Here is a 27,267-nt window from a genome sequence, read left to right as displayed (position 1 = left end):
GTAGTTTTGATTTGCATTTCTCTAATAATTAGTGATGTTGAGCAGCTTTTCATGTGCTTCTTGGCCATCTGTATGTCTTCTTTGGAGAAATGTCTATTTAGGTCTTCTGCCCACTTTTTGATTGGGTTGTTTGTTTTTTAAATATTGAGCTGCATGAGCTGTATATATATTTTGTATTGAGGTGCTCTTATGTTGAGTGCATAAGTATTTTCAATTGTTATATCTTCTTCTTGGATTGATCCCTTGATGATTATGTAGTGTCCTTCTTTTGCCTCTTGTAATAGTCTTTATTTTAAAGTCTGTGTTGTCTGATGTGAGAATTGCTACCTCAGCTTTCTTTTGATTTCCATCTGCATGGAATATCCATTTCCATCCTCTCACTTTCATCCTGTATGTGTCTCGAGGTCTGAAGTAGGTTTCTTGTAGACAACGTATATATGGATCTTGTTTTTACATCCATTCAACCCGCCTATGTCTTTTGGAGAGAGCATTTAATCCATTTATATTTAAGGTAGTTATCAATATGTATGTTCCTATTACCATTTTCTTAATTGTTTTGGGTTTGTTATTGCAGGTCTTTTCCTTCTCTTGCATTTCCTGCCTAGAGATGTTCCTTTAGCATTTGTTGTAAAGCTGGTTTGGTGGTGTGAATTCTCTTAGCTTTTGCTTGTGTGTAAACGTTTTAATTTCTCTGTTGGATGTGAATGAGATCCTTGCTGGGTAGAGTAATCTTGGCTGTAGGTTTTTCCCTTTCATCACTTTAAATATGTCCTGCCACTCCATTCTGTCTTGCAGAGTTTCTGCTGAAAGACCAGGTGTTAACCTTTTGTGGATTCCCTTGAATGTTATTTGTTGTTTTTCCCTTGCTGCTTTTAATATTTCTTTATATTTAATTTTTGATAGTGTGATTAATACGTGTCTTGCATGTTTCTCCTTGGATTTATACTGTATGGGACTCTCTGTGCTTCCTGGACTTGTTTGACTATTTCCTTTCCCATATTAGGGAAGTTTTCAACTATAGTCTCTTCAAATATTTTCTCAGTCCCTTTCTTTTTCTCTTCTTCTTCTGGGACCCCTATATTTCGAATGTTGGTGCATTTAATGTTGTCCCAGTGGTCTCTGAGACTGTCTTCAATCTTTTTATTCTTTTTTCTTTGCTCTGCTCTGCAGCAGTTATTTCCACTGTTTTATCTTCCAGATCACTTATTCCTTCTTCTGCCTCAGTTATTCTGCTATTGATTCCTTCTGGAGAATTTTTAATTTCATTTATTGTGTTGTTCATCGTTTGTTTACTCTTTAGTTTTTCTAAGTCCTTATTAAATGTTTCTTGTATTTTCTCCATTATATTTCCAAGATTTTGGATATCTTTACTATCATTACTCTGAATTCTTTTTCAGGTAGATTGACTATTTCCTCTTCATTTGTTTGGTCTGCTGGGTTTTTACCTTGCTCCTTCATCTGCTGTGTGTTTCTCTGTCTTCTCATTTTGCTTAACTTACTGTATCTGGCGTCTCCTTTTCGCAGGTTGCACGTTCTTAGTTCCCGTTGTTTTTGGTGTCTGCCCCCAGTGGCTAAGGTTGGTTCAGTGGGTTGTGTAGGCTTCCTGGTGGAGGGGACTGGTGCCTGTGCTCTGGTGGATGAGGCTGGATCTCATCTTTCTGGTTGGCAGGACCACATCCAGCAGTGTGTTTTGGGGTGTCTGTGGCCTTATTATGATTTTAGGAAGCCTCTCTGCTAATGGGTGGGGCTGTGTTCCTGTCTTGCTTGTTGTTTGTCATAAGGTGTCCAGCATTGTAGCTTGCTGGTCATTGAGCGGAGCTGCGTCTTAGCGTTCAGATGGAGATCTCTGGGAGATCTTTCGCCGTTTGATATTACATGGAGCTATGAGGTCTCTGGTGGACCAATGTCCTGAACTTGGCTCTCCTGCTTCAGAGGCACAGGCCTGACACCTAGCCAGAGCACCAAGACCTTGTCAGCCACATGGCTGATAGCACATGCTGAACTTTAGGCCTTTCTAGATATTTTTTTGTTATATTACTTTGGTTTTATTTTTCAGGAAGTTAATTATATGTATACTGGATATTTATTGACTTCATTTCTTTTTGTTTTAAAGGTCCTCCTTTGTTTTTTTCATCTTTTTTTCTCTGGAGGTATTATCTATTGTGCTGTTTTTATTTTCTTCTGTGTTCTTTGTAGTTTACTATTTTTAAAAGTATTCTTTCTTTTATTTTCTAATTTTTGGGGGGTTCAATCACTTCATTTCTGAGTTTTCTCTAATTGTAATCTATATTGTTCCAGCATATTTTATTATTTTCTTAATTTCTTTTAGATCAATTTGTAATGTAAGGATACAGTTTATCCCTTGTTAGGAATGTCTTTCTGGCGTATTTTCATTGAAGAGATTTTATTTTGCATCTTATTTCTTTTTTAAAATTATAATTCTGTATGACATTCAGATATGATCCATTTTGCTTACTCATTTTAATATAAAATTAAACTTTCAGGAAGGAGTAGAGGCTTTTCAAGGGTCTGAAGCTTTCTTTCCTGTTGCTATCACAGTGGTAAAAACACTGTTTCATACTTTCTGAGATATTCCTCTTTGGCTTCTCTCTTTGCCCCCAATTTTTTCTGGATTGTGGTTTTCCTTTGCTCCTATGATCTTTCTCCTTTCATTTGGATTATAGTTCCAGCAGTTTCTCTTCAGCATAGGACTATTTCTAGGGAGGAATCACCAGTTACCTTTGAGAGTTTATAGACTTCTCCAACCTTTTCAGATTTGCCATGGAACCTTTGCCCTTCCTTGTGAATTGAAGTGTGTAAAAATCCTTCCCAGTTTCAGCTGCTAAACAGCTTATCAAATGGGCCCGCTCAGGTTTCCAGTGAGTACCTGTGGGCTCTGTGGAATTCTGTTCTCAGGTCAATCAGATAACATGTTGCTTCCTTAGCTTCCTCCCATAAGATGCTGTTACAAAATAATTGTAACTTGATTTGCCCCATCTGCTTGTATTTTAGGATTCTTAGGAATACCTTGTTACCTAGTTTTGTTGTAGATGTTGCCCGTAGTTTTGGGGTTTTGCTACCCTGTTTGATCTGTTTTATGGAAGAAATTCCAGGGACACTAAAAAACTTGATTTTTAAAAAATAATATATAATTCAAGCCATACAGTAAAATATTAAGTAAAATGTGAAAAGTTCCCTTCATCCATCTTCCGTTGTCACTCTCCTCCCCCAAAATAACTACTATGAACAATCTGGTAGTATTCTTTTGAGCTTTCTCTATACACTTGCACAAACCAACAGACACACAGCCAGACACACTATTCTTACTCCTGTTACATGCCAGGTGCATGTTGGGATGTAGCAATGAAAACAAAAACAGACAGAAATGTGTCCCCTTAGAGAGATTATATAATGTGGAATTCAGACCATAATGAAATAAACATGTAAAAATATAGGATTTGAGAAAGAAATATATACCATAGAGGAAACTAAAATAGAAATTGGGGAGAGGGAATATGGGGTAGGGAACAGTGTTGTAATTTTAAGTAGGATGGTCAGGGACAGTCTCACTAAAAAGATGAGTTGAATGATTTGACAAAAAACTTAATTTGCCAAGAGCATAGGCCATGGAAATTTCTGATAGAGGAAATTCTAAGCAGAAACAACACCTCATCCAGAAGCTCAGAGGTAGATGGATGACTGGTGATTGACAGACAGCAAAGAACAGCAGAGTGGCTGACAGAGCGAGGAGTGGAAGAAGGGAAACAGACAGATAAAGGGAGCATGATTTTGTAAGAATTTCGAAGTTGTGTGAGATGGAAGTAAAAAAGACAGGATTCAAAAATCACAATTACATGAAATGTTGTAATTTGCTTTTTTAACTTAGTAATATGTTCTGGAAGAAAAACTTTATAGTAACTCATGCATAGTAAGTGGCCCCAAAATATATGTTGAATGAACAATCTACTTCAGAAAACAGAGTTAACTTATTTTTTTTTAATGATCTATCTGGAAGTATAGATGTACAATGATTAATTTAACCAATTTTGTTTTTTCATTGCAAAGACCATTCTTTCCTTACTGATTCAACTTTGTCCAGTACCAAGGGTATGTATAAACATAGGCTTGTTTCTGGTCTCTTCGTTCTGTTGTACTCTTCAATTTGTCTATCTCTGTGGTAATACAACACTTTCTTAAATAGCAAGAACTTATAATAAATCTTGAAAATTCTTTTACCTTGTTCTTTTTCAGGTGTTTTTTTTTTCATGATTTTAGGTCCTTTGACCTCCCGAATATATTTTAGAATCACCTTATCAAGCTTACCAATACATAAAATAAATGTGTAAGGATTTGTAAGATATTTCATTAAACTATAAATTAATTTGGGGAGAATCAACATCTCTGCAGTATTGAGACACGCAACCACTAAACATGGCATATTTCTCCATTTAGTTGGGTCTTATTTTACATCTGTCTGTATAATTTTAGAAATTTTTTCTGTGGCTGTTTTCCATATATTTTGTTGGATTTATTGTGAATTGTAAATTCTAGCTTATTCTAAATTTTATTTTAACTAACATTTGTTAATATATGAGTAGATTTTTAAGTCATTAATTCTAACAATACACTGTATATTCTTTTGAAATTTGCATGGACACAGTCATGTTATCTGCAAATAATGACAGAGTTTTCTGTCACCCTTTGCACTGCTAAGACCTCCAGTTCAATGTTAAATGGAAGTGGTGATAGCAGGCATTTTTCGTCTGTTTGATTACAGAGGAAAGGCTTTTAATGTTTTACCACTAAGTATAATGTTTTCTGTAGGTTTTTAGCTACATGTTTAAGGATATTCCTTTCTATTTCTAGAGAGTTTTAAAATAATGAGTGATTCTAAATTTTAATAACTGAATTTTCTGTATCTATTTAGGTGATCATATAATATTCCCTCTCTAATTTTTTCATTACTGAGTCTTGAATGTTTATCTTGTAACCACTTACTGTACTAAATTCTTATTTCAAAAATTTAAAAAAATTATATGGAACTGTTTTATTTGTTTTCTTATTCAAGTGGAAAATAACAATATAACAAAGCTTAAATATAGAGCTGTACTAACAAGATGGAGGCATTATTATATTTTTCCTGACATTAATGGGAATGCTTATAATTTTTCACTTAAAAAAGTATGTTTATCTAAGTTTCCTTCTATTCTGAGCTTACTAAAATATTTCCATGAGGAACAGATGTTGAATGTAATCAAACACTGCTTTTCTTGGTTGGCATCTATCAAAGTTACCAAGCAATGCCTTCTTTACAACAAATCAGCCATGTCCTCAAAGTTAAAAATGTAGTTCAATAATGTTTAATAATTTCCCCCTCATTTTTATAAAACTTCAAGCCCATTTATCTTGTTCTGGTATTAGACTTAAAAAAATCCAAATTTTTCCATTATTATACATCAATATTGGACAAAATTTCCTAAGAAGGTTAAAATATGACCCTGATCATTATTCATTTCCACAGTGTTCATTATTTTTAAAGATGTCCTTTGACTTTATGAATTTATGGGTACGTAGTGCAGTATAAAACATTCATTTCTTTCTTCATCAGTAGTTCAAAGACATGAAGGTAATAATAGCAGTAAGAGTATAATACTAATCATGATTTACAGAGACCTACCATTCTCTCACTCATTCAACAAATAGTTACTGAGCATATTTTATGTGTTGAGGTGGAAAGCTCTAGGATGATAGCATGTACTCACTTTTCATGAAGGTAGGCTTATGAACCATAAATCTTAAGTTCTGATGTACTCACACTCACATAATCTCAACTATGTTTAGGCCTTATTCTTACATCGCCCAGCAGTTAAGATGCAAGACTGGAGATGAAGGATGAACTTTTACGATAAACTTAGAGTTTTAATGCAGACTTTCATCTAAATGCATCTCTAGTTTCTCAAGTGGCAGATTTAACAGGTCAGATAAAATAATGTTGTTAAATATGACCCAATTTAGGACTGGGGACCTGAGAGCAGTAAGTTTCAGGCCTCTACGAGGATCTGATTTATCCAAGTGGCAGCTCTCTGATTTATCTATTTTAATGGCAGCTTCAGCCGGATTATGCTTTGGAGTATCCTTATGTTATAAATCCAAAGCAGCATCTAGAAGGATTCAGTTCTCAAATTTCCTAAGGAAATCCCCCAGGCAGTCTTGATAAACACTTCTAACTTCCTGCTAGGCACTGTTCTTTGTACTGGGACATAGAGGTAAAGGAGAGAAATCAGATTTCTGCCCTCAGGGAGTATATATCCTTTGGCAGGCACTGCACTAAATGCCTTATGTTAATCTTTTCATCCTTAGAGGTGAGCAGTAAAATTATTTTGGCAACAGATAAGAAAAAGACCTCGAGAAGTTAAATGCATACCAAAGGTGACATCATTTAGAAAGTAGCAAGGAAAAATTCTAACACATTTAGAAAGTCTTTGCTCTCATTGTGGATTATTTATAATGAACAGTCTTCCAACTTTGTCTTTAAGTGAGAAATAAGCAAATAAGTGAGTATGGAATTCCCAGGTGGTACAAAGGCACTAAAACAACGATCCTTTAATTTTTACATAGGAATAACCCTTAGACAGAAAAAAAAAAATAATTAACAGTATTTCTGGCATCTAGGGAACACAGTCCAAAGGGGCATACATTAAGATAAAATTTCTTAAGCCATAGGTCCCATCTTAAACATGTGTACAAATTCTATTCTACTTCAGAACAGATGTACATTTTTATAGGATACAAATATTTTAAATTACTTATCATCAGAAACAACTGTTACTAATAGGTTTCCTAGCTATGTGTGTGTGAATGGGCAATGGAGTTTATCAGTCTCAGAAAACTGGGTTAGATCCAGAGGGTCGAATCTTTCATGTCAGATTTAGCCTATAGGCGGATTTGTTTCCTCAGGTTAAATATATTTTTTGAACTCACATTTATATTAATATGGACTACAAATGGCAAACGTTTCTTATCTTTTTTTTTTTAACACCTTTATTAGAGTATAATTGGCAAACGTTTCTAACTGCTTCATGAGCTACCTCGGAGTAACCATTGAAGAGAGATGCCTAAATGTGTGGAGTGGCGATCAAGAGAAGGTTCTCGGGCAACCCTTGACAGGAATGTCAACAAGAGCATATTTCTATTGCTGAAGTCGTTGATATCATTTTGCGGTTTGATAGAACACTGACCTATTTCACTGGTCAGTCTCTTTAAGAGTCGCAGGGAAATATTTCTCAAGTGACTTTTTCTGTGAAGGAATTTGCATGAGAATGTTCTTATTTTACCACTGACACTGTAACTTTATCATATATAAATAGAAGAGTTTCAAGTGACTCACACTCCTCATGAACAAATTTCTTCATCTAACTCTCAAACTTCATTTTTGCTGCAGTGATTTTGGCACATGTAAAGAAGACATTACTTTTTTTTTTTTTTTTTTTGCGGTATGCGGGCCTCTCACTGTTGTGGCCTCTCCCGTTGCGGAGCACAGGCTCCGGACGCGCAGGCTCAGCGGCCATGGCTCACAGGCCTAGCATGTGGGATCTTCCCGGACCGGGTCACGAACCCGTGTCCCCTGCATCGGCAGGTGGACTCTCAACCACTGCACCACCAGGGAAGCCCCATTACTTTTCCTTTTCTTTTTTGTATTGGAGTTACTGAGTGTCTAGCTCTGAGAGTCATTCTTAACTATTCAGAGGGAACAGTGAATTAATACAACTTTGTCATAATTTCTTTTATTCCATGAAGAAAAATAATGGTTCAGTGTTGAATTTGTAATCTATAATATATCTGACCAGCACTTTCTCATAGCTAAACCAATAAAATATGCTATCAGGATAATTCCTATTTTGTTACAAATTTATATTGGACCAATAAGTATTCAGAAGTACTCAAAATATTTTTTAACCAAAAAATTAATATTTTAAATGAATTCAATGAATAATCATTGCTGATGCAGCCTTGGTACACAATTTTTTAAAAAGTTCCTCTCTATGCACTTTTATTTAAAAAAATTCAAGGAAAAGAGAGCACTTGATAAATTTGGTTGAATATTTACGTAACATGTATGTACATTTGTGTGAAGACAAAAATTTAAGCTTCATGTTCTAATCTTTTAAATAAAATAGATACTAAAAAAGCGTATGTCATGTTAATCCTTGTAGCTTTGATGGCATGGTACCCTAATTTGGGAAACACAACTTTAAGCATTTAGATTTTTTTTTACTATTTTCTTTCAACTAATCCAAAGACACTACAGTTAAAGAACATCTATATTATCTGAGATTATGAGTTTTGTATGTAGGACTTTTTTTTTCCATATGATTTTGTTTAGGGTCCTGGGAAGAGCACCCATTATGCAAGAAATCAATTTTGTTCTCTTTTGAACTCATCAGTTCTGCCTGTGATCCAAGAAATTCAATTAGCTTTCAATCGTTTCATCTAGGAAACAGAGTTGATGACTAGACCATGCCATTCCCTGGGATTATCGATAGAATCAAAGGAAGTAACATATAAAAAGTTATTGTAAATAGAATAATATTATGCAAATATTATTTCAGAAAGCTTACTACCAAATAAGTAAAAAAATGAATATATATATATGAGCCCCAAAGGTAGTAAACTACAGATAGAGAGATACAAAGGAAAACACATGTACAGATTTATGGTTCTGTGGAAAATGACTTGTGGTAAACTCTTTTGAAATCCTCTTTCAAATCCTTTTGAAAGAGATGTTAGGGATTAAAACAAGAGGCAATTTTAGAGTTTCTTATCTTTTTCTCTTTTCATTTCACTTTTTCTCCTGCTTCATAGTTTAGAATTTGGCTTAAAAAATGAAAGATTTTGCTGTTTTCCAAGTTGAAGTTTCAAGTCTTCATAATTCATCTACAAGATCAGCAAGTCTTATGCAAATGTCATCACAGGCCCCTAACTACATACAAACAAGAATTCCAGGCCCCATGGCTTTGAATACAATAAGTAATTCCTACACTTTCTTATGGAGGCTCCTTACAAAATTTAGCCAAATCAGAGCAAATGGAATAAAGAAACTAGGGAAATATTGATGGGCTGGTCTTACTACGTATAAGTACTATGCCAGTGAAATGACATTCCAGGCTTCTATCCTCCCCTCCCTCCAAAAGCTACCTTATTTTATTGATGTATTGTAAAAAGCTGTCATATCTGCAGTTTAAAAAACATAGTTTAAAAAGTCAATTTAGTTCAGATTAGTGCTTATAATGCAATATTTTAAAATGGGAAACTATCACAACTAAAGGAGAAATGTCACTTTAACTTTCCCTTTGAATCTGCTTTCTTCATTTAAGGAAAGTTGGACGTCATGATTGCTAGTTTCTTTAGGTTCTGTTTTTTTGTTTGTTTGTTTTTTCTTGTGAGTATTTATTTCTGTAGGTATCAACGGTTAAGCTAAGGCAAAGAAAAACTGTGACCCATATTTATGGAATTACAACAATCCATGAGATGACAATTTGCAAAGTACTAAAAAAAAGTCAAGAAACTTTAATGATAAAAGAACCCAGGGATCTGCATTCCTGTCCTATATTCTGTTTCTCAATTCTGAAGAGAAACCAGATAGAAAGCCATTGAATTACGTTTTGAGACATTTGAGCATAAAGAGTCTTGTCTCACCCTATAGCCATGAGAAATAAACAAGAAGGAATGCAGGGAAAACTGGGAATTTCTGGCATTGTGTCTGCACACTCTAGGTGGCTCAGAGACTCTGACCCCTGTCTTTGTGAAGTCCAGAAGCACTCTTTCTGGATGCTATCAACATTTTCAGCAGCTTCACAGATGTACTTGTTGGGACAGTCATTGTGCCTGCTCTTCCCAATGGCCCCTCATAATTAAGACTGTTCTTTCTAAAGCTCAAAGTTCAGAGAAGACGCTCCAGGCTGTTCTTTGTGAAGGGGTGGCCCATGTTAAGAATAAGGATGGGCAACAGAATCCATGATGGCTTGGTATGAAGGACCCTGTCCAGTAGGGTCAAAGGCAACTAGTTAAGTCAATTAGACTGTCTCTCTCTGGAATTTATATTAGAGAATACTGGCCAGTAGGCAAAAAGAAGTAGAATATGATAGGTAGAGATAAGCAGAGGAGAAGGTCTTCATTTCCTTTAGAAACTGGCCAGGCCATATTGGTTTTCGGAATTTGTTAGGTTAGAGTTTGAGTCCACGTATACCCTTTTCCCCAAGTATACCAGATAGAATCTAGTTCTTGCTATCAAAATACCTTACTAATGCAAATAATTTGTTATTCTGAAGTTTGGAGTTTTGTTTTGCTTCAAGCTGTCTTCAAGCTACTCTTCTCTTTAGTTGAAGAGCAGGGGATCTTATACTTACTAAACCAAAGAATCTGCCTGGCAGGCCAAATGGAATATATGGGAATACATGGAAAATTTCTTCTCACATTTCTGGAGGAGGAAATGAGTAAAGTAAAAAGCATAATCTGCATGTGGGAGGGGAGGTAAGCCAGGAAATTTATGCTTAATGATCTGAGCCTGGTCTGTGAAATAGGTTATCTGTTTCTAAAGACAGCTAACCCAAGGTGTGAGAGTGACTGAAAATTCTGAAATAACCCATTTGGACGGCATTTTAATATATGGTTGCCTTTGTTGCCTAGCAGTGGGCTCGGCAGAGATATTACATGAGAATATCAATTTGCAGGGACTGAGTCATGATACTTTCTTGACTCTATTCAACAGAACGCAGCTGCAAGGGGAGTAAAAAAAGTAAGGGAAGCAGAGAGAGGAGTTGGCAATGATGTGAAAAACCTTTGTGTCCAGTAAACCAATTTTATTTTCATTTTTCTCTAAATGCCATTCATTATAATATAATTTTTTAATGCCATGCAGAGTACAGCATCCTCTGAAACTCTTATGATCAGCTCTTAACCCAGAATGTGAATACCCAAGAGTGAAGTAAGATCCTGTATTGTTCATAAATAGAGGACTCCCTCAGAGAGGCAGGAAAAGCCATTTCTTTCTTTCAAGTCTCAAACAGGGTCAAGAGGGGCAGCCTCTTAATGCTAATGCTGTGGTCAGGACTAGGGCACTTAAGGTATCCATCCACACATGCTGTGTCTCAGATGGCTTAGTCATTCATGACCCAGATCTGTGAGCTTAGTGGCAGTGGTGGGAGTAGGTGGATTTTCATCTTATTTTTATCTGTATCTTAGTAGTATCTGAATAAAAAGTGGCATGAAACACTTTTAGCTTTTCAGAACAAAGAGAACAGGGTATTTAAATATACAGGGCCTCTCAAAAGTATATCTGAGTTAATGACACTCATTGAAGCACCAAGACCAACACTGGATCCATTAATGAACTTGATTTCTTTTTGGTAAATTATGTGCACTGACATCTACACTTCAAGTTTTTCCTTAAGTTTTGATATCCATATAATGTCAGAGAACATAGCTTAAGGTAACAGTATTATTTACACAGAAAAGTAAACAAGTGCACATAATTTTTAAGGCTTCCTTGTTATTTTAAATTCAGCAGCTTACTTTTATAAATTCACTCTATACATTGTTTAAGTATTAACAAAAGAAATATTGCATAATTTTCTTTAGCATTTTAAATATCTAAATAACAGAGAGTTTAAGTAACTTTTTTAAATTGTAAAGAATCACAGTCACATTCCACTGAGGCTTCTTGAACCTTGATAATAGGTTCTTCAAAGTGCTAGATGGAATGTGTGATAGAAAAGATCCTCAACATTTGATCTACATATGCTGACCAAGGAACTTAGAGAAGAGTTGAAAAGGAAATCTCAAAACATATTAAATCATATCTAAAAAATACAGGTACATAATTGAGATTTTAGGATAAAAGATACTACTGAGACAGGCTCTTGGAAATAAATGGTAGGGTGAGTCTCATGGGAGATTTCTCTGAGAAGAAAAGTGGAAAACAATATAGAGAGGTTCAAGGCACCTGGTAATGGGCCAAAACAGAAAAAAGGAAGAAGGTGACGGTCTTGGCATCATTAATCAAATTATCCCATGGGGGTCTCCCAGGGCAGTCGTTATAGCAGATCCTGAACCAAACACCCAGGGGACACTTGGTGGTAGCACAGAGATAATAGTTCTGGGAAGGGACTCTGTCCACCAAGGCTCGGGATATTCAGGAATGAGGATTAGTGCCCAAGGAAGGTTATAGGGTCACCTTGGTGAAATTGCAGCCAACATGGGCTCTGAGGAACCTTGAGAAAACTGTGGTCTGAATTATGAAGCAGCACGTCCCCGGAAGCCTGCATATGGGAGGGGTGAATTTGAGCACACAGGGTAGAATTTAAGACCCCACACTCTGGACCATGACTCCTGGATTCGAATTGTGGCTTTGTCTCCTGCCGGTTGTATCCTCTGGCAAATCATTTTATTTCTCTGGGGTCTCAATTTCCTAATCTAAAAATGTAGATAAAAGTGATACTATCTTATAGACTTGTTATGATGATTAAATAAGTTACTGTATGAAAAGTACTTAGAGTAAGGCTTGAAATATAAGAAGCGCTGTATTAAATGTTAGCCGTTGTTATATGACTTCTATACACTTAAATGTTTCATGTTTAGATTGTATTTTCTGTTAAATTAAACTTTTAAATATATTTTAAGGGACTAGAACTTGTTTCACATTCAGATACTTTTGGACTTTTGGAAGTGGGGAAGTGGGAATATGTCCCCTGCTTTACTTGGGACATACTGATATAAGCAACAAGCATATTTACTTAGGTGATATACTACACAGTATGTAATTCAGCAATAAATGAAGCATATCATGAAATAATACATGTTCTGTAGAATTAAGAAGAAAAGAGTAGTTGGTAACAGAATAATCTGAGAAGATTTTGTGGACGAGGTCCAGAGTTTCAAGGGATGGGTAGGACTGAAAGTTAGATCAGATCCCCCCCTCTATTCTAGTAATTTTATGATTCTTAGGGAGCGTTTTTGATGAGGCTATGCATGTGAGTTAAATAGACAAAGCAGGAATGAATGTATATTGACAACGTGATCTACCCTGACAAGAATTCATCTGGGAATAATAGAGGTGGTGTGGATGAACCTTGATAAAGACAATCATATTTATAAGGTCCTCAAAAGTAAGAGGTAAGAAATGGCAAGTCAAAGACAATTATTGAAGAGAAATGACGTGCCCTAGTTTAGATGACTAGATGCCTTTTAAGTCTGCCATGGAGAACAAGTTATTTACCATAAAGTTGTAGAAAGAAGTTTAATTAACAGAACATACTACATAATATCTGAAAGTAAGAAAATTAGCCGGCAGAGATATGCAGGCAGAATAATGAGGTCTAGCTCACTGCTAGGAAGTTACTGGCTTCAGATCTACTTCCTGTATTAGTTCACATCCTCTTGAACAGGAAGGGAAGCATGAGTCGACAGAGGCAAGCTCACCCATCTCTAAGATTCTGCCCCTTACAGATCGGAGTGTGTCAGATGAAGTTGGAGGATGTGGAGGGATGGGACTCTGGCAGACAAATAAAGCCTATTTACCTTTTTCCTGTGGCCGTGGCCTGAAAGAGCTTTTTTCATCCAATATAGTTTTTTCCTTTGTTTTAAATTATAGGAGGGATAATTTGTGAACTGCAGCACTATAACTGCTTTGTCCAAGCAATGACATATCAAACACAGGTTGCAGCCCAATCATGTTTTCAACCTCCATCTTTCCTGGCCCTCTCTATGCTCCTCCCCTATCTCCCCACCCTGTCTCAATGACATGTCAATAATTGTGCCTGCCTTACTGCCGCCCACTTTAAAGAAAGGCACCCTGGTCAGACCCTGATGGGATAGCCTGAGGGGACTATTTTTGGTACCATGTTAACCCAGCCACCTCGGGTATAGTTAACTGGACAAGGGATGACAGCTAGACTGGAAGGCTAATTCCTACTCATGAGATCCCCAGAGCTCTCTTGAACTCCGAAGGACCTTCCAGGCTCTGTGAGAGATGTCCTTCTGCTTTTCCTGAGGTAGGCTGTCAGCCCTTCCTTGGGATTTCTCATGCAAGTCCCTTGTCCCCATTAGTTGAGGCAACTTGAGAGTCCCTCATCCTTGAAACCAAGGATCTGAAACACCTCTGCCAGCCTTCAAGCGAGTGTCTTTGGCCACAGACAGTTGTCAACTAATATTTGTAGTTTTCTAAGTGGATATAAACAAAAGCTTCTTTCAGAGGTAACTTTACTAGTAAAGGGCATTTTCAAGACTCAAAAAACCTACCAGACTCACCAAAAGAATTTCTAATGGTAGAATTTCAGAAGCAAACCAGATAGCAGGAAGGAATATTTTTGGCAGGGGCTCTGCCTGGATTTCCTTAATCATATATACTTTCCAATGGTAAACGTTGAAAAAACCCTACAGCATGGGATCAAAGTCTTAGCTTTGGGCCCTAGTCCTAGCTCTATTTCTTACTACTTCTTTTAATTGTGGGCAAGCCTCTTACTTCTTTGGATCTCGGTTTTCTAGTTTGCATATTTACTGTCAGAATAAATTTACTATAAGGGCTCTTCCAGCTCTAATATTCTGTGATTCTGTCATATTGCTTCTACTCAACCACAAGAGCAGCCTATACATTCAAGTTCATGAAACAGAGATTCCTTGCAAAAGTGGAATTCTCCAAGTGTTTAGGACATGCATCCCCATGAACTCCCCTGACACCCCTGGAATGGAGAGAGATTCTGCACTATACATTCTGGAAAAAGGAGAGAAAAGTAATACCTGTGTGGGAACTATAAGTACTGTTTTTTTCAAAAGGACAGAGCATATATCTATTAAAAAATATAATTTGTGTTTCCAAATTTCCAGTTGAAAATATTAGAAAAATTAAAAATTAGACTCAAGTAAGTTTCAATATCAATAAATTATAGGAAAGAGCACTGTATTTCTCCACTTAAAATATTTACTAGGATAATAATTACAGCTAACATTTATTGAGCACCTAAAATTTGCTAGCAATTATGTTATCCATTCAAAAACTGAAGTTCAAAAGAATCTTATATTATAAAATGCACCACCCTTCTGACAATAATTTTGAGTCTAACCGACCATCACTGTGCTGTGCCCAGACTCTGAACTTGATGTACGCTAGTGTTGCCCCAGACTTGCTTAATAAAAACTGTATTAAAAATAGAAGATAGTCACCAAATATTCCAATATTTCTATCATCATAGAGATGAAATTAGTGAGAATTTCAGAAACAAAAGTGAAATTAGTGAGTCCATATCTCATCATAAATCTCTTTTTTCCAAATTGTTTTTCTGGACATAGTTCAAGTAGAACAACCAATTTATTTATGTCAGCTCTTGCTCTTTTCAATGACCTCTTATTGAGTAATGTATTATATGAAGAGGCTGGTTAGCAAACAATAGCTTGCTACAGAAACACTGACTCAGGCCTTCTGCTAGACATTCACATTGCTCCTTTTCTCTCCCTTGGGAAAAAGACACAAACTTGTTGTAGAAATGACAGCTTCATACCAATGACTGTTCACCCTAAAATCACCTCAAATGTGAAACATGTGTCTGTATTCATGCATACTCACACATTCACTGCTAATCTTACTTGGTAAAATGACTTGTCGCTTCCAGGTCTGTGTCTTGTGGACGAAGGTTATTATACACATATTTCAGGTCTTGGATTCCACTTAGCTCAGGCAATCCTGCATGTAGCATCTTAGCAACACAAGCAAACACACAAACAAAACAAGATAAATAAAACAGAAACAAAAAACCTCAGAATAAATGTAAATCAAATCTCCATCTTGTCTTCTTATTGAAGAGACATATTCAGCATGGGAAAATAGAAGTAATAAGAGCTCTAATGTCAGAATTTCTGGACCCATCATTTAAAATCTAAATGATCTTGAAAAAGTCTCTTAACCTGTTTGGACCTCTATTTTCACATTTTTAAAGTGGATATAAAAATATCCAAAAAAAAATATCCAACATGTTCTGGGAGAATCAAATGCTAATGACTAAGAAAGAGCTCTATACATATACATTATAACACAAAAATTATATCACAATACCTATTTTCAAGAAGAAAAACTTTAATGCCCTAAAACCTGTAAGTGAAGTGTCCAGGTCAAATGGTGTGTAAAGACAGAGAATAAAACTCATCTTTCTGGTTCTTAATCTTAGGCGCCATTCCTTTGCTTTTTATTCTTATGTTCTTTCATGACTCTATGACTCATACTACAAGAACACAATTTTCCCTAGTTAAGCGGTGACTGAATTTACTAAAAGTTATTAAAACAATGAAACAATTAAAGATTAAATTGTACAAAGGCTCAGGTACTTTTTCTGCCAAACTTTGGAAAAATACTTCGCTTAAATTACAGTGTAGATTGAAGGGATAACATTCTCTTTAGTGATAGGCAAACACCTTAGGAAAAAAATAGATCTTTCTGATATAAATTTGAACTCTGAGAAAAAAAAGAAGAATATCATCAGCGTATCTCATGACTAAAATAAATTATTTCCTACTCTGGGAACAGAGGCACTTTTACAGCAGTGGGAAGTTAAGAACAATGCTGTTGATAGTAAAAATAATAGATAAACTGAGAATACAGCAATGGAGGATGGGTGAAGTTGTGATTGACTTAATGAAGTTCAAGTGAGAAAAATGGATTTGAAACTGTTTTCCTTTCCTACTCTTCCCACCCAGGCTGAGGGGATAGCATATATAGGTGGACAGAGGAGAGCAAGATACCTTCCATTTGTTTGCAGAAGAGATCCAGGATAGCTTTCTGGAACATTGGGTATCCTGTGGGTGAGCGACAAGAGATGGGGCCGAAAAGACAAGTAGTGCAGGATGTTTTAGCAATCGGAAAGGTTTTGTACTTTGTCCCAATGGCAAGGAAAGTTCTTTTAGTGTTTTAAAATGAGCATTAAAAGAATGAATTGTGTTCGAGAAAGATCATCATGGTTATATGTGAAAAACAGATGAAAGTGCAGTCAAATAAGAGGCTGGACTAGTAGACTGTTTAGGAATGATGAAAAGTTATTAGATTTTAAATATACGTAGGAAGTAGAATTGAGAAAACTGGGTGATTGGATATATTTGGAGGGCTGGGTGGGGTCTAAAGCATGAATATAGATTTGGGAGCCATTAGCACGCAGATAGTAATTGAAACCATGGGAATGGATTAGGTAGTCCTGGGAAGTTGTCAGCTGTCTTTCCTCATGGATGTCTTTCCAATGGATGATATCAGATTCATGATATCTAAATTTGAGCAAATTTTCTTCTCCCATAAACTCTTCCTCCGTTTTCCTGTTTCATATTTCATCGTCATCATTGTCCAAATAACAAGAAATTCATATCTTCTTTGATTCTCTTTTTCTTGATTCCCAATGTCAATCACTTAATTCTATAAAAACCCTCTCAACAGTCTCATGTATTCATTCCCTTTTCCACTGCAATTATTGTCCTAGTTCAGCTTCTCATCTTCATTTGCTTAGATAACTTGAATAGCCCTTTTCTAGTTATTCAATTGCTACCTCTCTAATTACATAATTTCTGAGTTATCTGTCTAAAATCCAAGCTAGATGATGGTACTCCCTTCATCAAAAACAAAGAAACTTCTAGGTTCTCAGGTGACTATATATAAAAGTCCAAAATGTTCATTCTGTTCTAAATACCTTTCTTAATCTACCTGCGATCTATCACTTCAACCTCACCATCTACATAGGTCTCCATCTGTGCCACAGTCTGGGTGCACCTGATTCCCCCCATTTCCCACACATGTCATGCCCACCCTCTTTAAGCCTCCACAGACACTTATACTTTTCTTTCAGCCAGGATCCCTTTCCTCTCCTTCCTTGTCTATTGAAATTATTTTTGAAGGCTCATCTCAAATACATCTTCCTCCTTGAAAGCACCACAGATCCTCTTGATAAGATTTTATAACTTGCTTTCTTTGTACAGTAATCCTATTTTGGTTACATGTCTTTCATAGTATTTATTTCTGCCTAGCTTTAACTACATTTTGTCATGTGTGTATGTTTGTCACATTAGATTTTAAGTTCTTTGAGAACAAAAATTAGGTTTTTATTCCATGTTGAATTGTCTAAATTGTTAACATGGTGCTTTGTAAGTAGTTAGAACTTAATGAATGTCTGTGAAATAATGAATGCATGAGTGCATGAATGAAAATATATCTGTCAGGCATTTAAAACCTATAGATAGCAAGTTCAACCCCAACTAATAAACTTAAAATCAACCATAGGGAGATACATTGCCAACAGCAACTAGAGTCTAGATTAGGTTTTATCTTATCAGTTCTGTACTTAGAGTTCTAGAGACATGTGTGTATTTATTGTGGCAGTTTCCCCCGTTATCACACTATGACTGTCCATTTACTATGAACAAGCTTCTTCCCTAGATATGAATTGCTTTCTAGTTTCTCTGGATATTCTGAATTCACACCTGCTCATTTAGGACTCTGTCAAACATTTCCTTGGGAAGTAGACCCTATACTTATCCCTTCCTACACACACACATACACACACACACACACACACACACACACACACACTACACACCAGATGCCAAGTGCAGATGGCTTCAAACCCAAGTTCTCTCCCTTTCATGTGGCTGATTAAAGGTAACAAGTGCTAACTTTGCCCCTGTTGATGTGTTTCATTCCTTAGAGAGGAGGCTTTGAGTGATGTGACTCGGCACATCAGAGTATGGATGGCCTCATACCTGGTCCACTTAGTCAGGTCTGTTCACTGACCCACAGAGATGTGGTTCAAGTGCCTCCCTGGCTTAGATTACATGGGTTATAACTTTAATTGGGGCAATACGAAAGGGAAAGCGTGGCTAGTACAGATAATAAACAGATACGTTCTTTTTTAAAGGATAGGAACATTAATTTTTTTTTTTACTTCTGCTTTTCCCCTACTACGTCCAAATCTATTTTGATAGTTATGCTTAGGGAAGCAGACACTCTTTGCCACCACGTAGAGAAGTTAGAAAGATTTCTGCTGGGAAATATCTGATATAAAAATGGGTGTGATAAACATTTTAAACTGGGTGAATGGTCCCTATGTTCTTTGGGAGCCTTCCATAATAATTTCTATTGATTTTTTAATAAGAGAAAAGCTGATGAAATACAGGCTTTTATGTTAGTGAATTCAGCTAGCAACATTCTTTGTTCTCTACAGATGTTTTGGTTTTAAGCAAGATGGGAATTTCATGGATTATTTTCCCCAGCTTTTCCCAGGAGTAAACAAAAAGGACTGTGAATATGTGGAAACATGCTGCTCTCAACCAAGGCTGAACAATTAACTCCATAGCAGACTCACCAAACACTTGTGGCTCATAATCCTTTGTTAGTGACCATTCATGGAAGGTAGAATTTATGACCCATATCAAGTATTTCTCAAGTTGTAACTAGGTTATGGCACAGTAGATTAACTTCTTTTTAAGTAAGTTAACACAAAAAAAGTTAGTTTGAGAATTGAGGGAAATATAGATTTCCCACATAGGTAGAAAATAATCTTTTGTAAATTTAAATTTGGTTTTTATTTTATAAGAAGCTCTACCAGAGAAGGTGTGGTCTTGAAACCTTTACTGATGCTTTGGTTACCTACAGAATCCCATAGGGAAAAAATGTGAAGAGAAGAGAATCAAGAGGTAAATAACCAGAAAGAGAGATAATAACACACTGCTGTTTTACATATATTTATTCACTGGTCTAATTGGTCCACATTGCTGCTTATCTCTGTTTCAACTTCTGTAAAAGCTTAAATCTAAGATTGTAAGATTAATCTGAATTAGTACCCTTCACTGCCAAAATTTCTTCATTAGCCTAAAAGTCATGCTTGAATAATTAAAACATAGGGAAATTTTTTGCAAACACTATATACCAGAAACCTTCAGCATCTGATTTTAATATTACTTTATAAGAAATTATTTAAATACTTGATTAAAATACCATATATCTACTTCTTTTAAATGAAATAATGTCATACAAACTCTTTAATGACTATTTAATATATTATGACTCACATGCTAGAAGTTTTCTTTTTAGGTAGGTAGAAACATTTATTAAACAAAAGATAAAAGCCCACCAATAGCTTTTAGAATCAATTTTTTTCCAAAAAGCTGTCCTTTCACATTATTTTAACATGCTTACTTGTCATTCAGCATAATTTTACTGTCACCTGAGAAAGGGTATGAAACGATATTTTTGCTTTTCTGCTTCGAGTTTATTTTTGAAACGTCTGTCACTGGTTGAAGTTGTTAGAATATGGTACTTACTCCTAGTATGCAGTTATTTATAGCATTTTAGACATTTAGAAATGCTGGATACCTCATCTGCCTGTGTACATGAATTTTACCTTTCTTATTAAATTAAAAATTTTAAGACCGACTGGGTCTCATACGTTAATGTATCCTCCACAGCTTCTGGCACATATTAAGTACTCAAGAGCTCATGGATTCATGAGTTAGACCCTGCTACAGCCCAAAAGGATATTAGAGTTGATAACCACTTGGATATTTATTATGAAATGGAGTCAAGGTCATGGACTCAGTCTTTGTAGGCTTTTACTCTTGTTATGAATGCAGATTATGAACTATAAACCATCTCATAATTGTAATATGACCTAATAGAATTGGGAGATAGAATGAAATTCTACCAATATGAATCACTGGCTGTTACTGGAAAGCCAACTTGAAGACTCTGGAGATGGGCAGGACCTTATATATTCAGTTTACATGTGAAGTGACCACAGTGTCCTTCTAAATGAAGGACTACATATATACAGTATATTTAGAAATCCATATTTTTCAAGACAGAGAGGAAAGAAGTAAGGTGCGGATGTTGTTTGAAAACTGAAACAAGGAACAAAATCAAATCTTTACTGCAACAAGGTCAACATTTATTTAGCACTACCCAATAAAACTTCTCTGCTATGATGGAAATGTTTTATATCTGTGCTGTCCAATATGGTACCATGAGCCAGATGTGGCTATTGAGCACTTGAAATGTGGCTAGTGAGACTTAGAAGCTGAATTTTAAATTTTATTCAATGTTAATTAACTTAAATTTAAATAACCAAGTGATTCGGGGATACTGTATGGACAGTGCTGTTATAGGTTAACAAGGATCGAGTATAATAAATTAATTGGATTCTACTATGTGACAGGTACTGTGCTAAGTGTTTATATTAATTATCTAATAGGGTTATTATGAAATGTAAATCAGTTAATACACATAAAGCACTTAGCATAATGCTCATGCACAGGATTCACTATTAGGTCATTTATCAGTCCTACAAGGCAGATGCTATTACCTTCAGTTAATAGACGAGGAAACATGAGTCCTACTGGAGTTAAGTAACATACCTGAGGAATGTAGCTAGTATAATGCCAAGCTAGAATTCAAACCCAGGAAGGCCCTGCACCAAGTCTGTGCCCTTAACAGCATCTAGTAGAATTGTCATCTGAAGGCTCTAAACCAGTTATTTTTGATGACTTTATTGACTCCAAACACCATGCTGATTTAAAAAAGATGTATTTCTCTACTACAATTTGCTGCAATTACTAGTGTATGTATGTGTCCAAAGGAACCACCACATTTTTCTCCCAGTAGATATGTCTATTAGATCCTTCTCCTCTCACCCTGACTATCTGGTCTGTCCACTGGACAGTGGAAGGAAACATTAAAAAGTCCCCTGTTGTATGGTCACATTATCTTTAATAAAGGAGGCAAGAATATACAATGGAGAAAAGACAGCCTATTCAATAAGTGGTGCTGGGAAAACTGGACAGGTACATGTAAAAGTATGAACTTAGAACACTCCCTAACACCATACACAAAAATAAACTCAAAATGGATTAAAGACCTAAATGTAAGGCCAGAAACTATCAAACTCTTGGAGGGAAACATAGGGAGAACACTCTATGACATAAATCACAGCAAGATCCTTATTGACCCACCTCCTACAGAAATGGAAATAAAAACAAAAATAAACAAATGGGACCTAATGAAACTTCAAAGCTTTTGCACAGCAAAGGAAACCATAAACAAGACCAAAAGACAACCCTCAGAATGGGAGAAAATATTTGCAAATGAAGCAACTGACAAAGGATTAATCTCCAAAATTTACAAGCAGCTCAATATCAAAAAAACAAACAACCCAATCCAAAAATGGGCAGAAGACCTAAATAGACACTTCTCCAAAGAAGATATACAGAGTGCCAACAAACACATGAAAGAATGCTCAACATCACTAATCATTAGAGAAATGCAAATCAAAGCTACAATGAGATATCATCTCACACCAGTCAGAATGGCCATCATCAAAAAATCTAGAAACAATAAACGCTGGAGAGGGTGTGGAGAAAAGGGAACACTCTTGCACTGTGGGTGGAAATGTAAATTGATACAGCCACTATGGAGAACAGTATGGAGGTTCCTTAAAAAACTAAAAATAGAACTACCATACGACCCAGCAATCCCACTACTGGGCATATACCCTTAGAAAACCAGAACTCACAAAGAGTCATGGGGCTTCCCTGGTGGCGCAGTGGTTGAGAGTCCACCTGCCGATGCAGGGGACACGGATTCGTGCCCCGGTCCGGGAAGATCCCACATGCCGCGGAGCGGCTGATCCCGTGAGCCATGGCCGCTGAGCCTGCGCGTCCGGAGCCTGTGCTCCGCAACGGGAGAGGCCACAGCAGTGAGAGGCCCACGTACCGCAAAAAAAAAAAAAAAGAGTCGTGTACCAAAATGTTCATTGCAGCTCTATTTACAATAGCCAGGACATGGAAGCAACCTAAGTGCCCATCAACAGATGAATGGATAAAGAAGATGTAGCACATATATACAATGGAATATTACTCAGCCATAAAAAGAAACGAAATTGAGTTATTTGTAGTGAGGTGGATGGACCTAGAGTCTGTCATACAGAGTGAAGTAAGTCAGAAAGACAAAAACAAATACCATATGCTAACACATATATATGAAATCTAAGAAAAAAGAAAAAGAGTCATGAAGAACCTAGGGGCAAGACAGGAATAAAGACACAGACCTACTAGAGAATGGATTTGAGGATATGGGGAGGGGGAAGGGTAAGCTGTGACAAAGTGGCACGGACATATATACACTACCAAACGTAAAATAGATAGCTAGTGGGAAGCAGCCGCATAGCACAGGGAGATCAGCTCGGTGCTTTGTGACCATCTAGAGGGGTGGGATAAGGAGGGTGGGAGGCAGGGAGACGCAAGAGGGAAGAGATATGGGAACATATGTATATGTATAACTGATTCACTTTGTTATAAAGCAGAAACTAACACACCATTGTACAGCAATTATACTCCAATAAAGATGCTAAAAAAAAAAAAAAATTCCCCTGTTGGTCAACAGAGAGTACCCAGGACCATGACTCAGTAGACTCAATGTAGTAAATGTACCACCCTCGAGTCAAGTTGCTAGGAAGTCACCTTACATTTTTGGCTCTCAGTTTCTTAATCTGGAAAATAAGCAAGTGATCAAAGGCAGAGATTGGGAGGGAAACCAGGAAAAATCCTTGCTTGTTCTACATCATTGGGTTGCCATAATGTGAAAATGAGATAGTATTTTAAAAATACTTTTGAAAAAATTCTAAAGCACAGTACAATTGGTATAATATTCTAAATTACTGTCCTTGACCTTTAATCAAAGTATACTGAGATAACCCCTGAATACATCAATATTATTGTGAAGAGAAAGGTTTGAGACAATAACTGTGAACAAATGTTATGAATTATTAAGAAATGTATTTATAAGCTGTACCATGGTGCTTTTAGTTTGTTCATTCCATTGTTTTGAATAGCTCTTTGGGGAACTCCAAGCCATTAGGAAAGATAGACTACTGAAAGAGAGCCATAAAGGAAGCTTATTATTTCTGTTATTTCCCCAAGGGACTTACCATTTCTAGCAGGTTTAAGAGCAGGCGGCTGTGTCTTCTGACAATATTATAAGCTCGACAGCAAAGCTCCACAAAATCTTGGAAATGCTGTGGGTTTTTCCCACCCTCTGTAATAAAGTACTCCATCTCTGAAGTAAAAATAAAAGGGGCTCTGTCCCTATAAACCAAAAAACAACACCAACCATAAGCAGGAAGAGAAATGGTTTGAAGGGTTATATTAGGCAGTGACAACAACTTATTTCCATTTGAAATTTTTTGTTATATTCTAATGCATGAACCTCCTTCATTGTAGGACAGCTGGAGAAACTTGCTAACTGTAGACTTTGAATAATGTAGCTGAACTGCAACAGAGAAGGAAGGGTAAGTTATTTTACAAAGTTGACCTATATTGGCTTAAATAGTTAATTCCAAGTTATATTTGATGTGAATATTATTCATTAAAATTAATTTAAGGCCAAATTAATAATTAAGGTGATTTCACAGAAAGTATATTTATTGCTAAATTTTTAAATGATAGAACAGATCATTTATTTAACCTCATGGTTTTTGTTTTTTTTTTTTTTAAAAACCTTTCTTTTTCCCTTAGATGGTATGCTGACCCTTTAGGTAAAAAGTTTCAGGCAAAAGCTAAGATATAGTGGGCCAACATCAGTCCCGGGATCCCCCTTTTGGGCCCCACAGCCAGCCACCACTGGGACCCTGTCCTGCCCACCAGTGGGTTGGCAGCCTCCTCTTGAGCCAGAGCTGGACAGCCAACCAGATGGGGGCCAGCCCTGACTACCTGTGCACCCACAGTAGTCTGCCTCATCACAACAGAAGGGCCCACTCAGCCCACATAAAGGGCACCCCTAGAGCATACAGCTCTGCTGACCAGAGGGTAGTGTGCTGTTGGGCCCCATAGGACATCTCCTACATAAGGCCATTTCTGCAAGGTCAGGAAACATAACTGACTTGCCTAATACTTAGAAATAAACAGAGAATTAGGCAAAATGAGGAGACAAAGAAATATGTTCCAAAGAAGGAACAAAACCCCAGAAGAACTTTGGAAGTGGAGATAAGCAATCTATCCCATAAAGAGTTCAAGGTAGATTGTACAAATGCTCAACAAATTGGGGAGCATTATTTACAATAGCCCAGATATGGAAGCAACCTAAGTGTCTATCGATAGATGAATGGATAAAGAAGACGTGGTGTATATATAACGGAATATTATTCAACCATAAAAAGTAATGAAATCTTTCCATTTGCAACAACATGGATGGACCTAGAGGATATTATACTAAATGAAATGTATCAGACAGAGAGAGACATATATACCACATGGTTTCACTCACATGTAGCATTTAAAAAACAAAACAAACAAACATAGCAAAACAGAAACAGACTCAGAGAACAAAGTGGTGGTTGCCAGAGGGGAGGGAGGTGGGGGGATTAGTGAAATAGGTGAGGGAAATTAAGAGTTACAAACTTCCTGTTATAAAATAAATAACTCACAGGGATGTAATGTATAGCATAGAGAATACAGTCAATAATATTGTAATAATTCTGTATGGTGACAGATGGTAACTAGACTTATCATGGTGACCATTTTGTAATGTATAAAATATTGAATCACTATGTTCTACAGCTGAAACTAATTATGATGCTGTAAGTCAGTTATAGTTCAAAAAAAAAAGAAAAGCTAAGATATGTAATGACAGGTTCTTTCAGAAGGTAATCTGAAAAAACAGATGTTACCAACTTACTGTGATATGCTTAGTAAGGGAAAAAAGAGGTAACTATATTTCATTTCTGGAAAAACAGAAAAACAAAGGACCAGAAAGAAGGACCAAAAGATCCTGTTTTCCCTGTATTTGTCAGTTTTTTCTCATGTTATTTGAAACACGAAGAGACCTGAGATGAAGTGTTAGTGCTTCTAATAGCGAGAGCAGAGAGAAGGCTGCTCACCCGCTCTGTGATGAGGTCTCCCTAACTGAATAAGAGCAAGGATGAGACAGAGTTTCAATACTAATTTGGCTAAAGGTCAACTAGAACAGCAGTCTCCAACCTTTGTGGCACCAGGGACCAGTTTCAATGGAAGAGAATTTTTCCACGGACCGGGGTGGGGGTGTGTGGTGGTGGTGGGAGGGGATGGTTTTGGGATGATTCAAGTGCATTACATGTACTGTGCACTTTATTTCTATTATTATTACATTGTAATATATAATGAAATAATTATACAACTCACCATAATGCAGAATCAGTGGGAGCCCTGAGTTTGCTTTCACTTGCCACTCACTGATAGGGTTTTGATATGAGTCTGCAAGCAATTGATTGATTATGGTCTCTGTGCAGGCAAACCTCTCTGCTAATGATAATCTGTATTTGCAGCCACTCCCCAGCGCTAGCATCACTGCCTCAGCTCCACCTCAGATCATCAGGCATTAATTCTCATAAGAAGCAACCTAGATCCCTCGCATGCACAGTTCACAGTAGGGTTTGCCCTCCTATGAGAAACTAATGCCATCTCTGATCTGACAGGAGGCAGAGCTCAGGCGGTAATGAGAGCAAAATACAGATGAAGCTTTGCTCGCTCCCCCGTCGCTCATCTCCTGCTGTGCAGCCCGGTTCCTAACAGGCCACTGACTGGTACCGGTCTGTAGCCTGGGGGTGGGGACCCCTGATCTAGAAGCATTTGAAATGCGAATACAGTTTTGAGTAAAACGTTGTTAAAAACAAAGATTTTTTTTTTTACATCTTTATTGGAGTATAATTGCTTTACAATGGTGTGTTAGTTTTTGCTTTATAACAAAGTGATCAGTTATACATATACATATGTTCCCATATCTCTTCCTTCTTGCGTCTCCCTCCCTCCCACCCTCCGTATCCCACCCCTCTAGGTATTCACAAAGCACCGAGTTGATCTCCCTGTGCTGTGCAGCTGCTTCCCACTAGCTATCTATTTTAGGTTTGGTAGTGTATATATGTCCATGCCACTCTCTCACTTTGTCACAGCTTACCCTTCCCCCTCCCCATATCCTTAAGTCCATTCTCTAGTAGGTCTGCGTCTTTATTCCCGTCTTGCCCCTAGGTTCTTCATGACCTTTTCTCTTTTTTCTTAGATTCCATATATATGTGTTAGCATACGGTATTTGTTTTTCTCTTTCTGACTTACTTCACTCTGTATGACAGACTCTAGGTCCATCCACCTCACTACAAATAACTCAATTTCGTTTCTTTTTATGGCTGAGTAATATTCCATTGTATATATGTGCCACATCTTCTTTATCCA

The 27,267-nt window shown here is 36.7% G+C and overlaps 1 protein-coding gene across 5 annotated transcripts in view; it reads right to left on the bottom strand.

Moving 5' to 3' along the window:
• The window catches only part of PIK3C2G (phosphatidylinositol-4-phosphate 3-kinase catalytic subunit type 2 gamma), a 373,466-nt gene that overhangs the window by 99,095 nt on the left and 247,104 nt on the right, over positions 1 to 27,267 (bottom strand). For all 5 annotated transcript variants that reach the window (XM_069541180.1, XM_060024362.1, XM_060024360.1 and 2 more), the window contains 2 exons: positions 23,997 to 24,153; positions 15,637 to 15,746 (listed from right to left, as the gene is read on the bottom strand). In XM_069541180.1, the coding sequence (XP_069397281.1) occupies positions 15,637 to 15,746; positions 23,997 to 24,153 (267 nt within the window). The remainder of the gene's footprint in view (positions 1 to 15,636; positions 15,747 to 23,996; positions 24,154 to 27,267) is intronic.

This window comes from Delphinus delphis, chromosome 11 (genome assembly GCF_949987515.2).
Source record: "Delphinus delphis chromosome 11, mDelDel1.2, whole genome shotgun sequence".
NCBI classification, from domain to species: Eukaryota; Metazoa; Chordata; class Mammalia; order Artiodactyla; family Delphinidae; genus Delphinus; species Delphinus delphis.
Note: the sequence above shows the minus strand (reverse complement) of the source record. Positions and strands in the feature narration are given on the sequence as shown.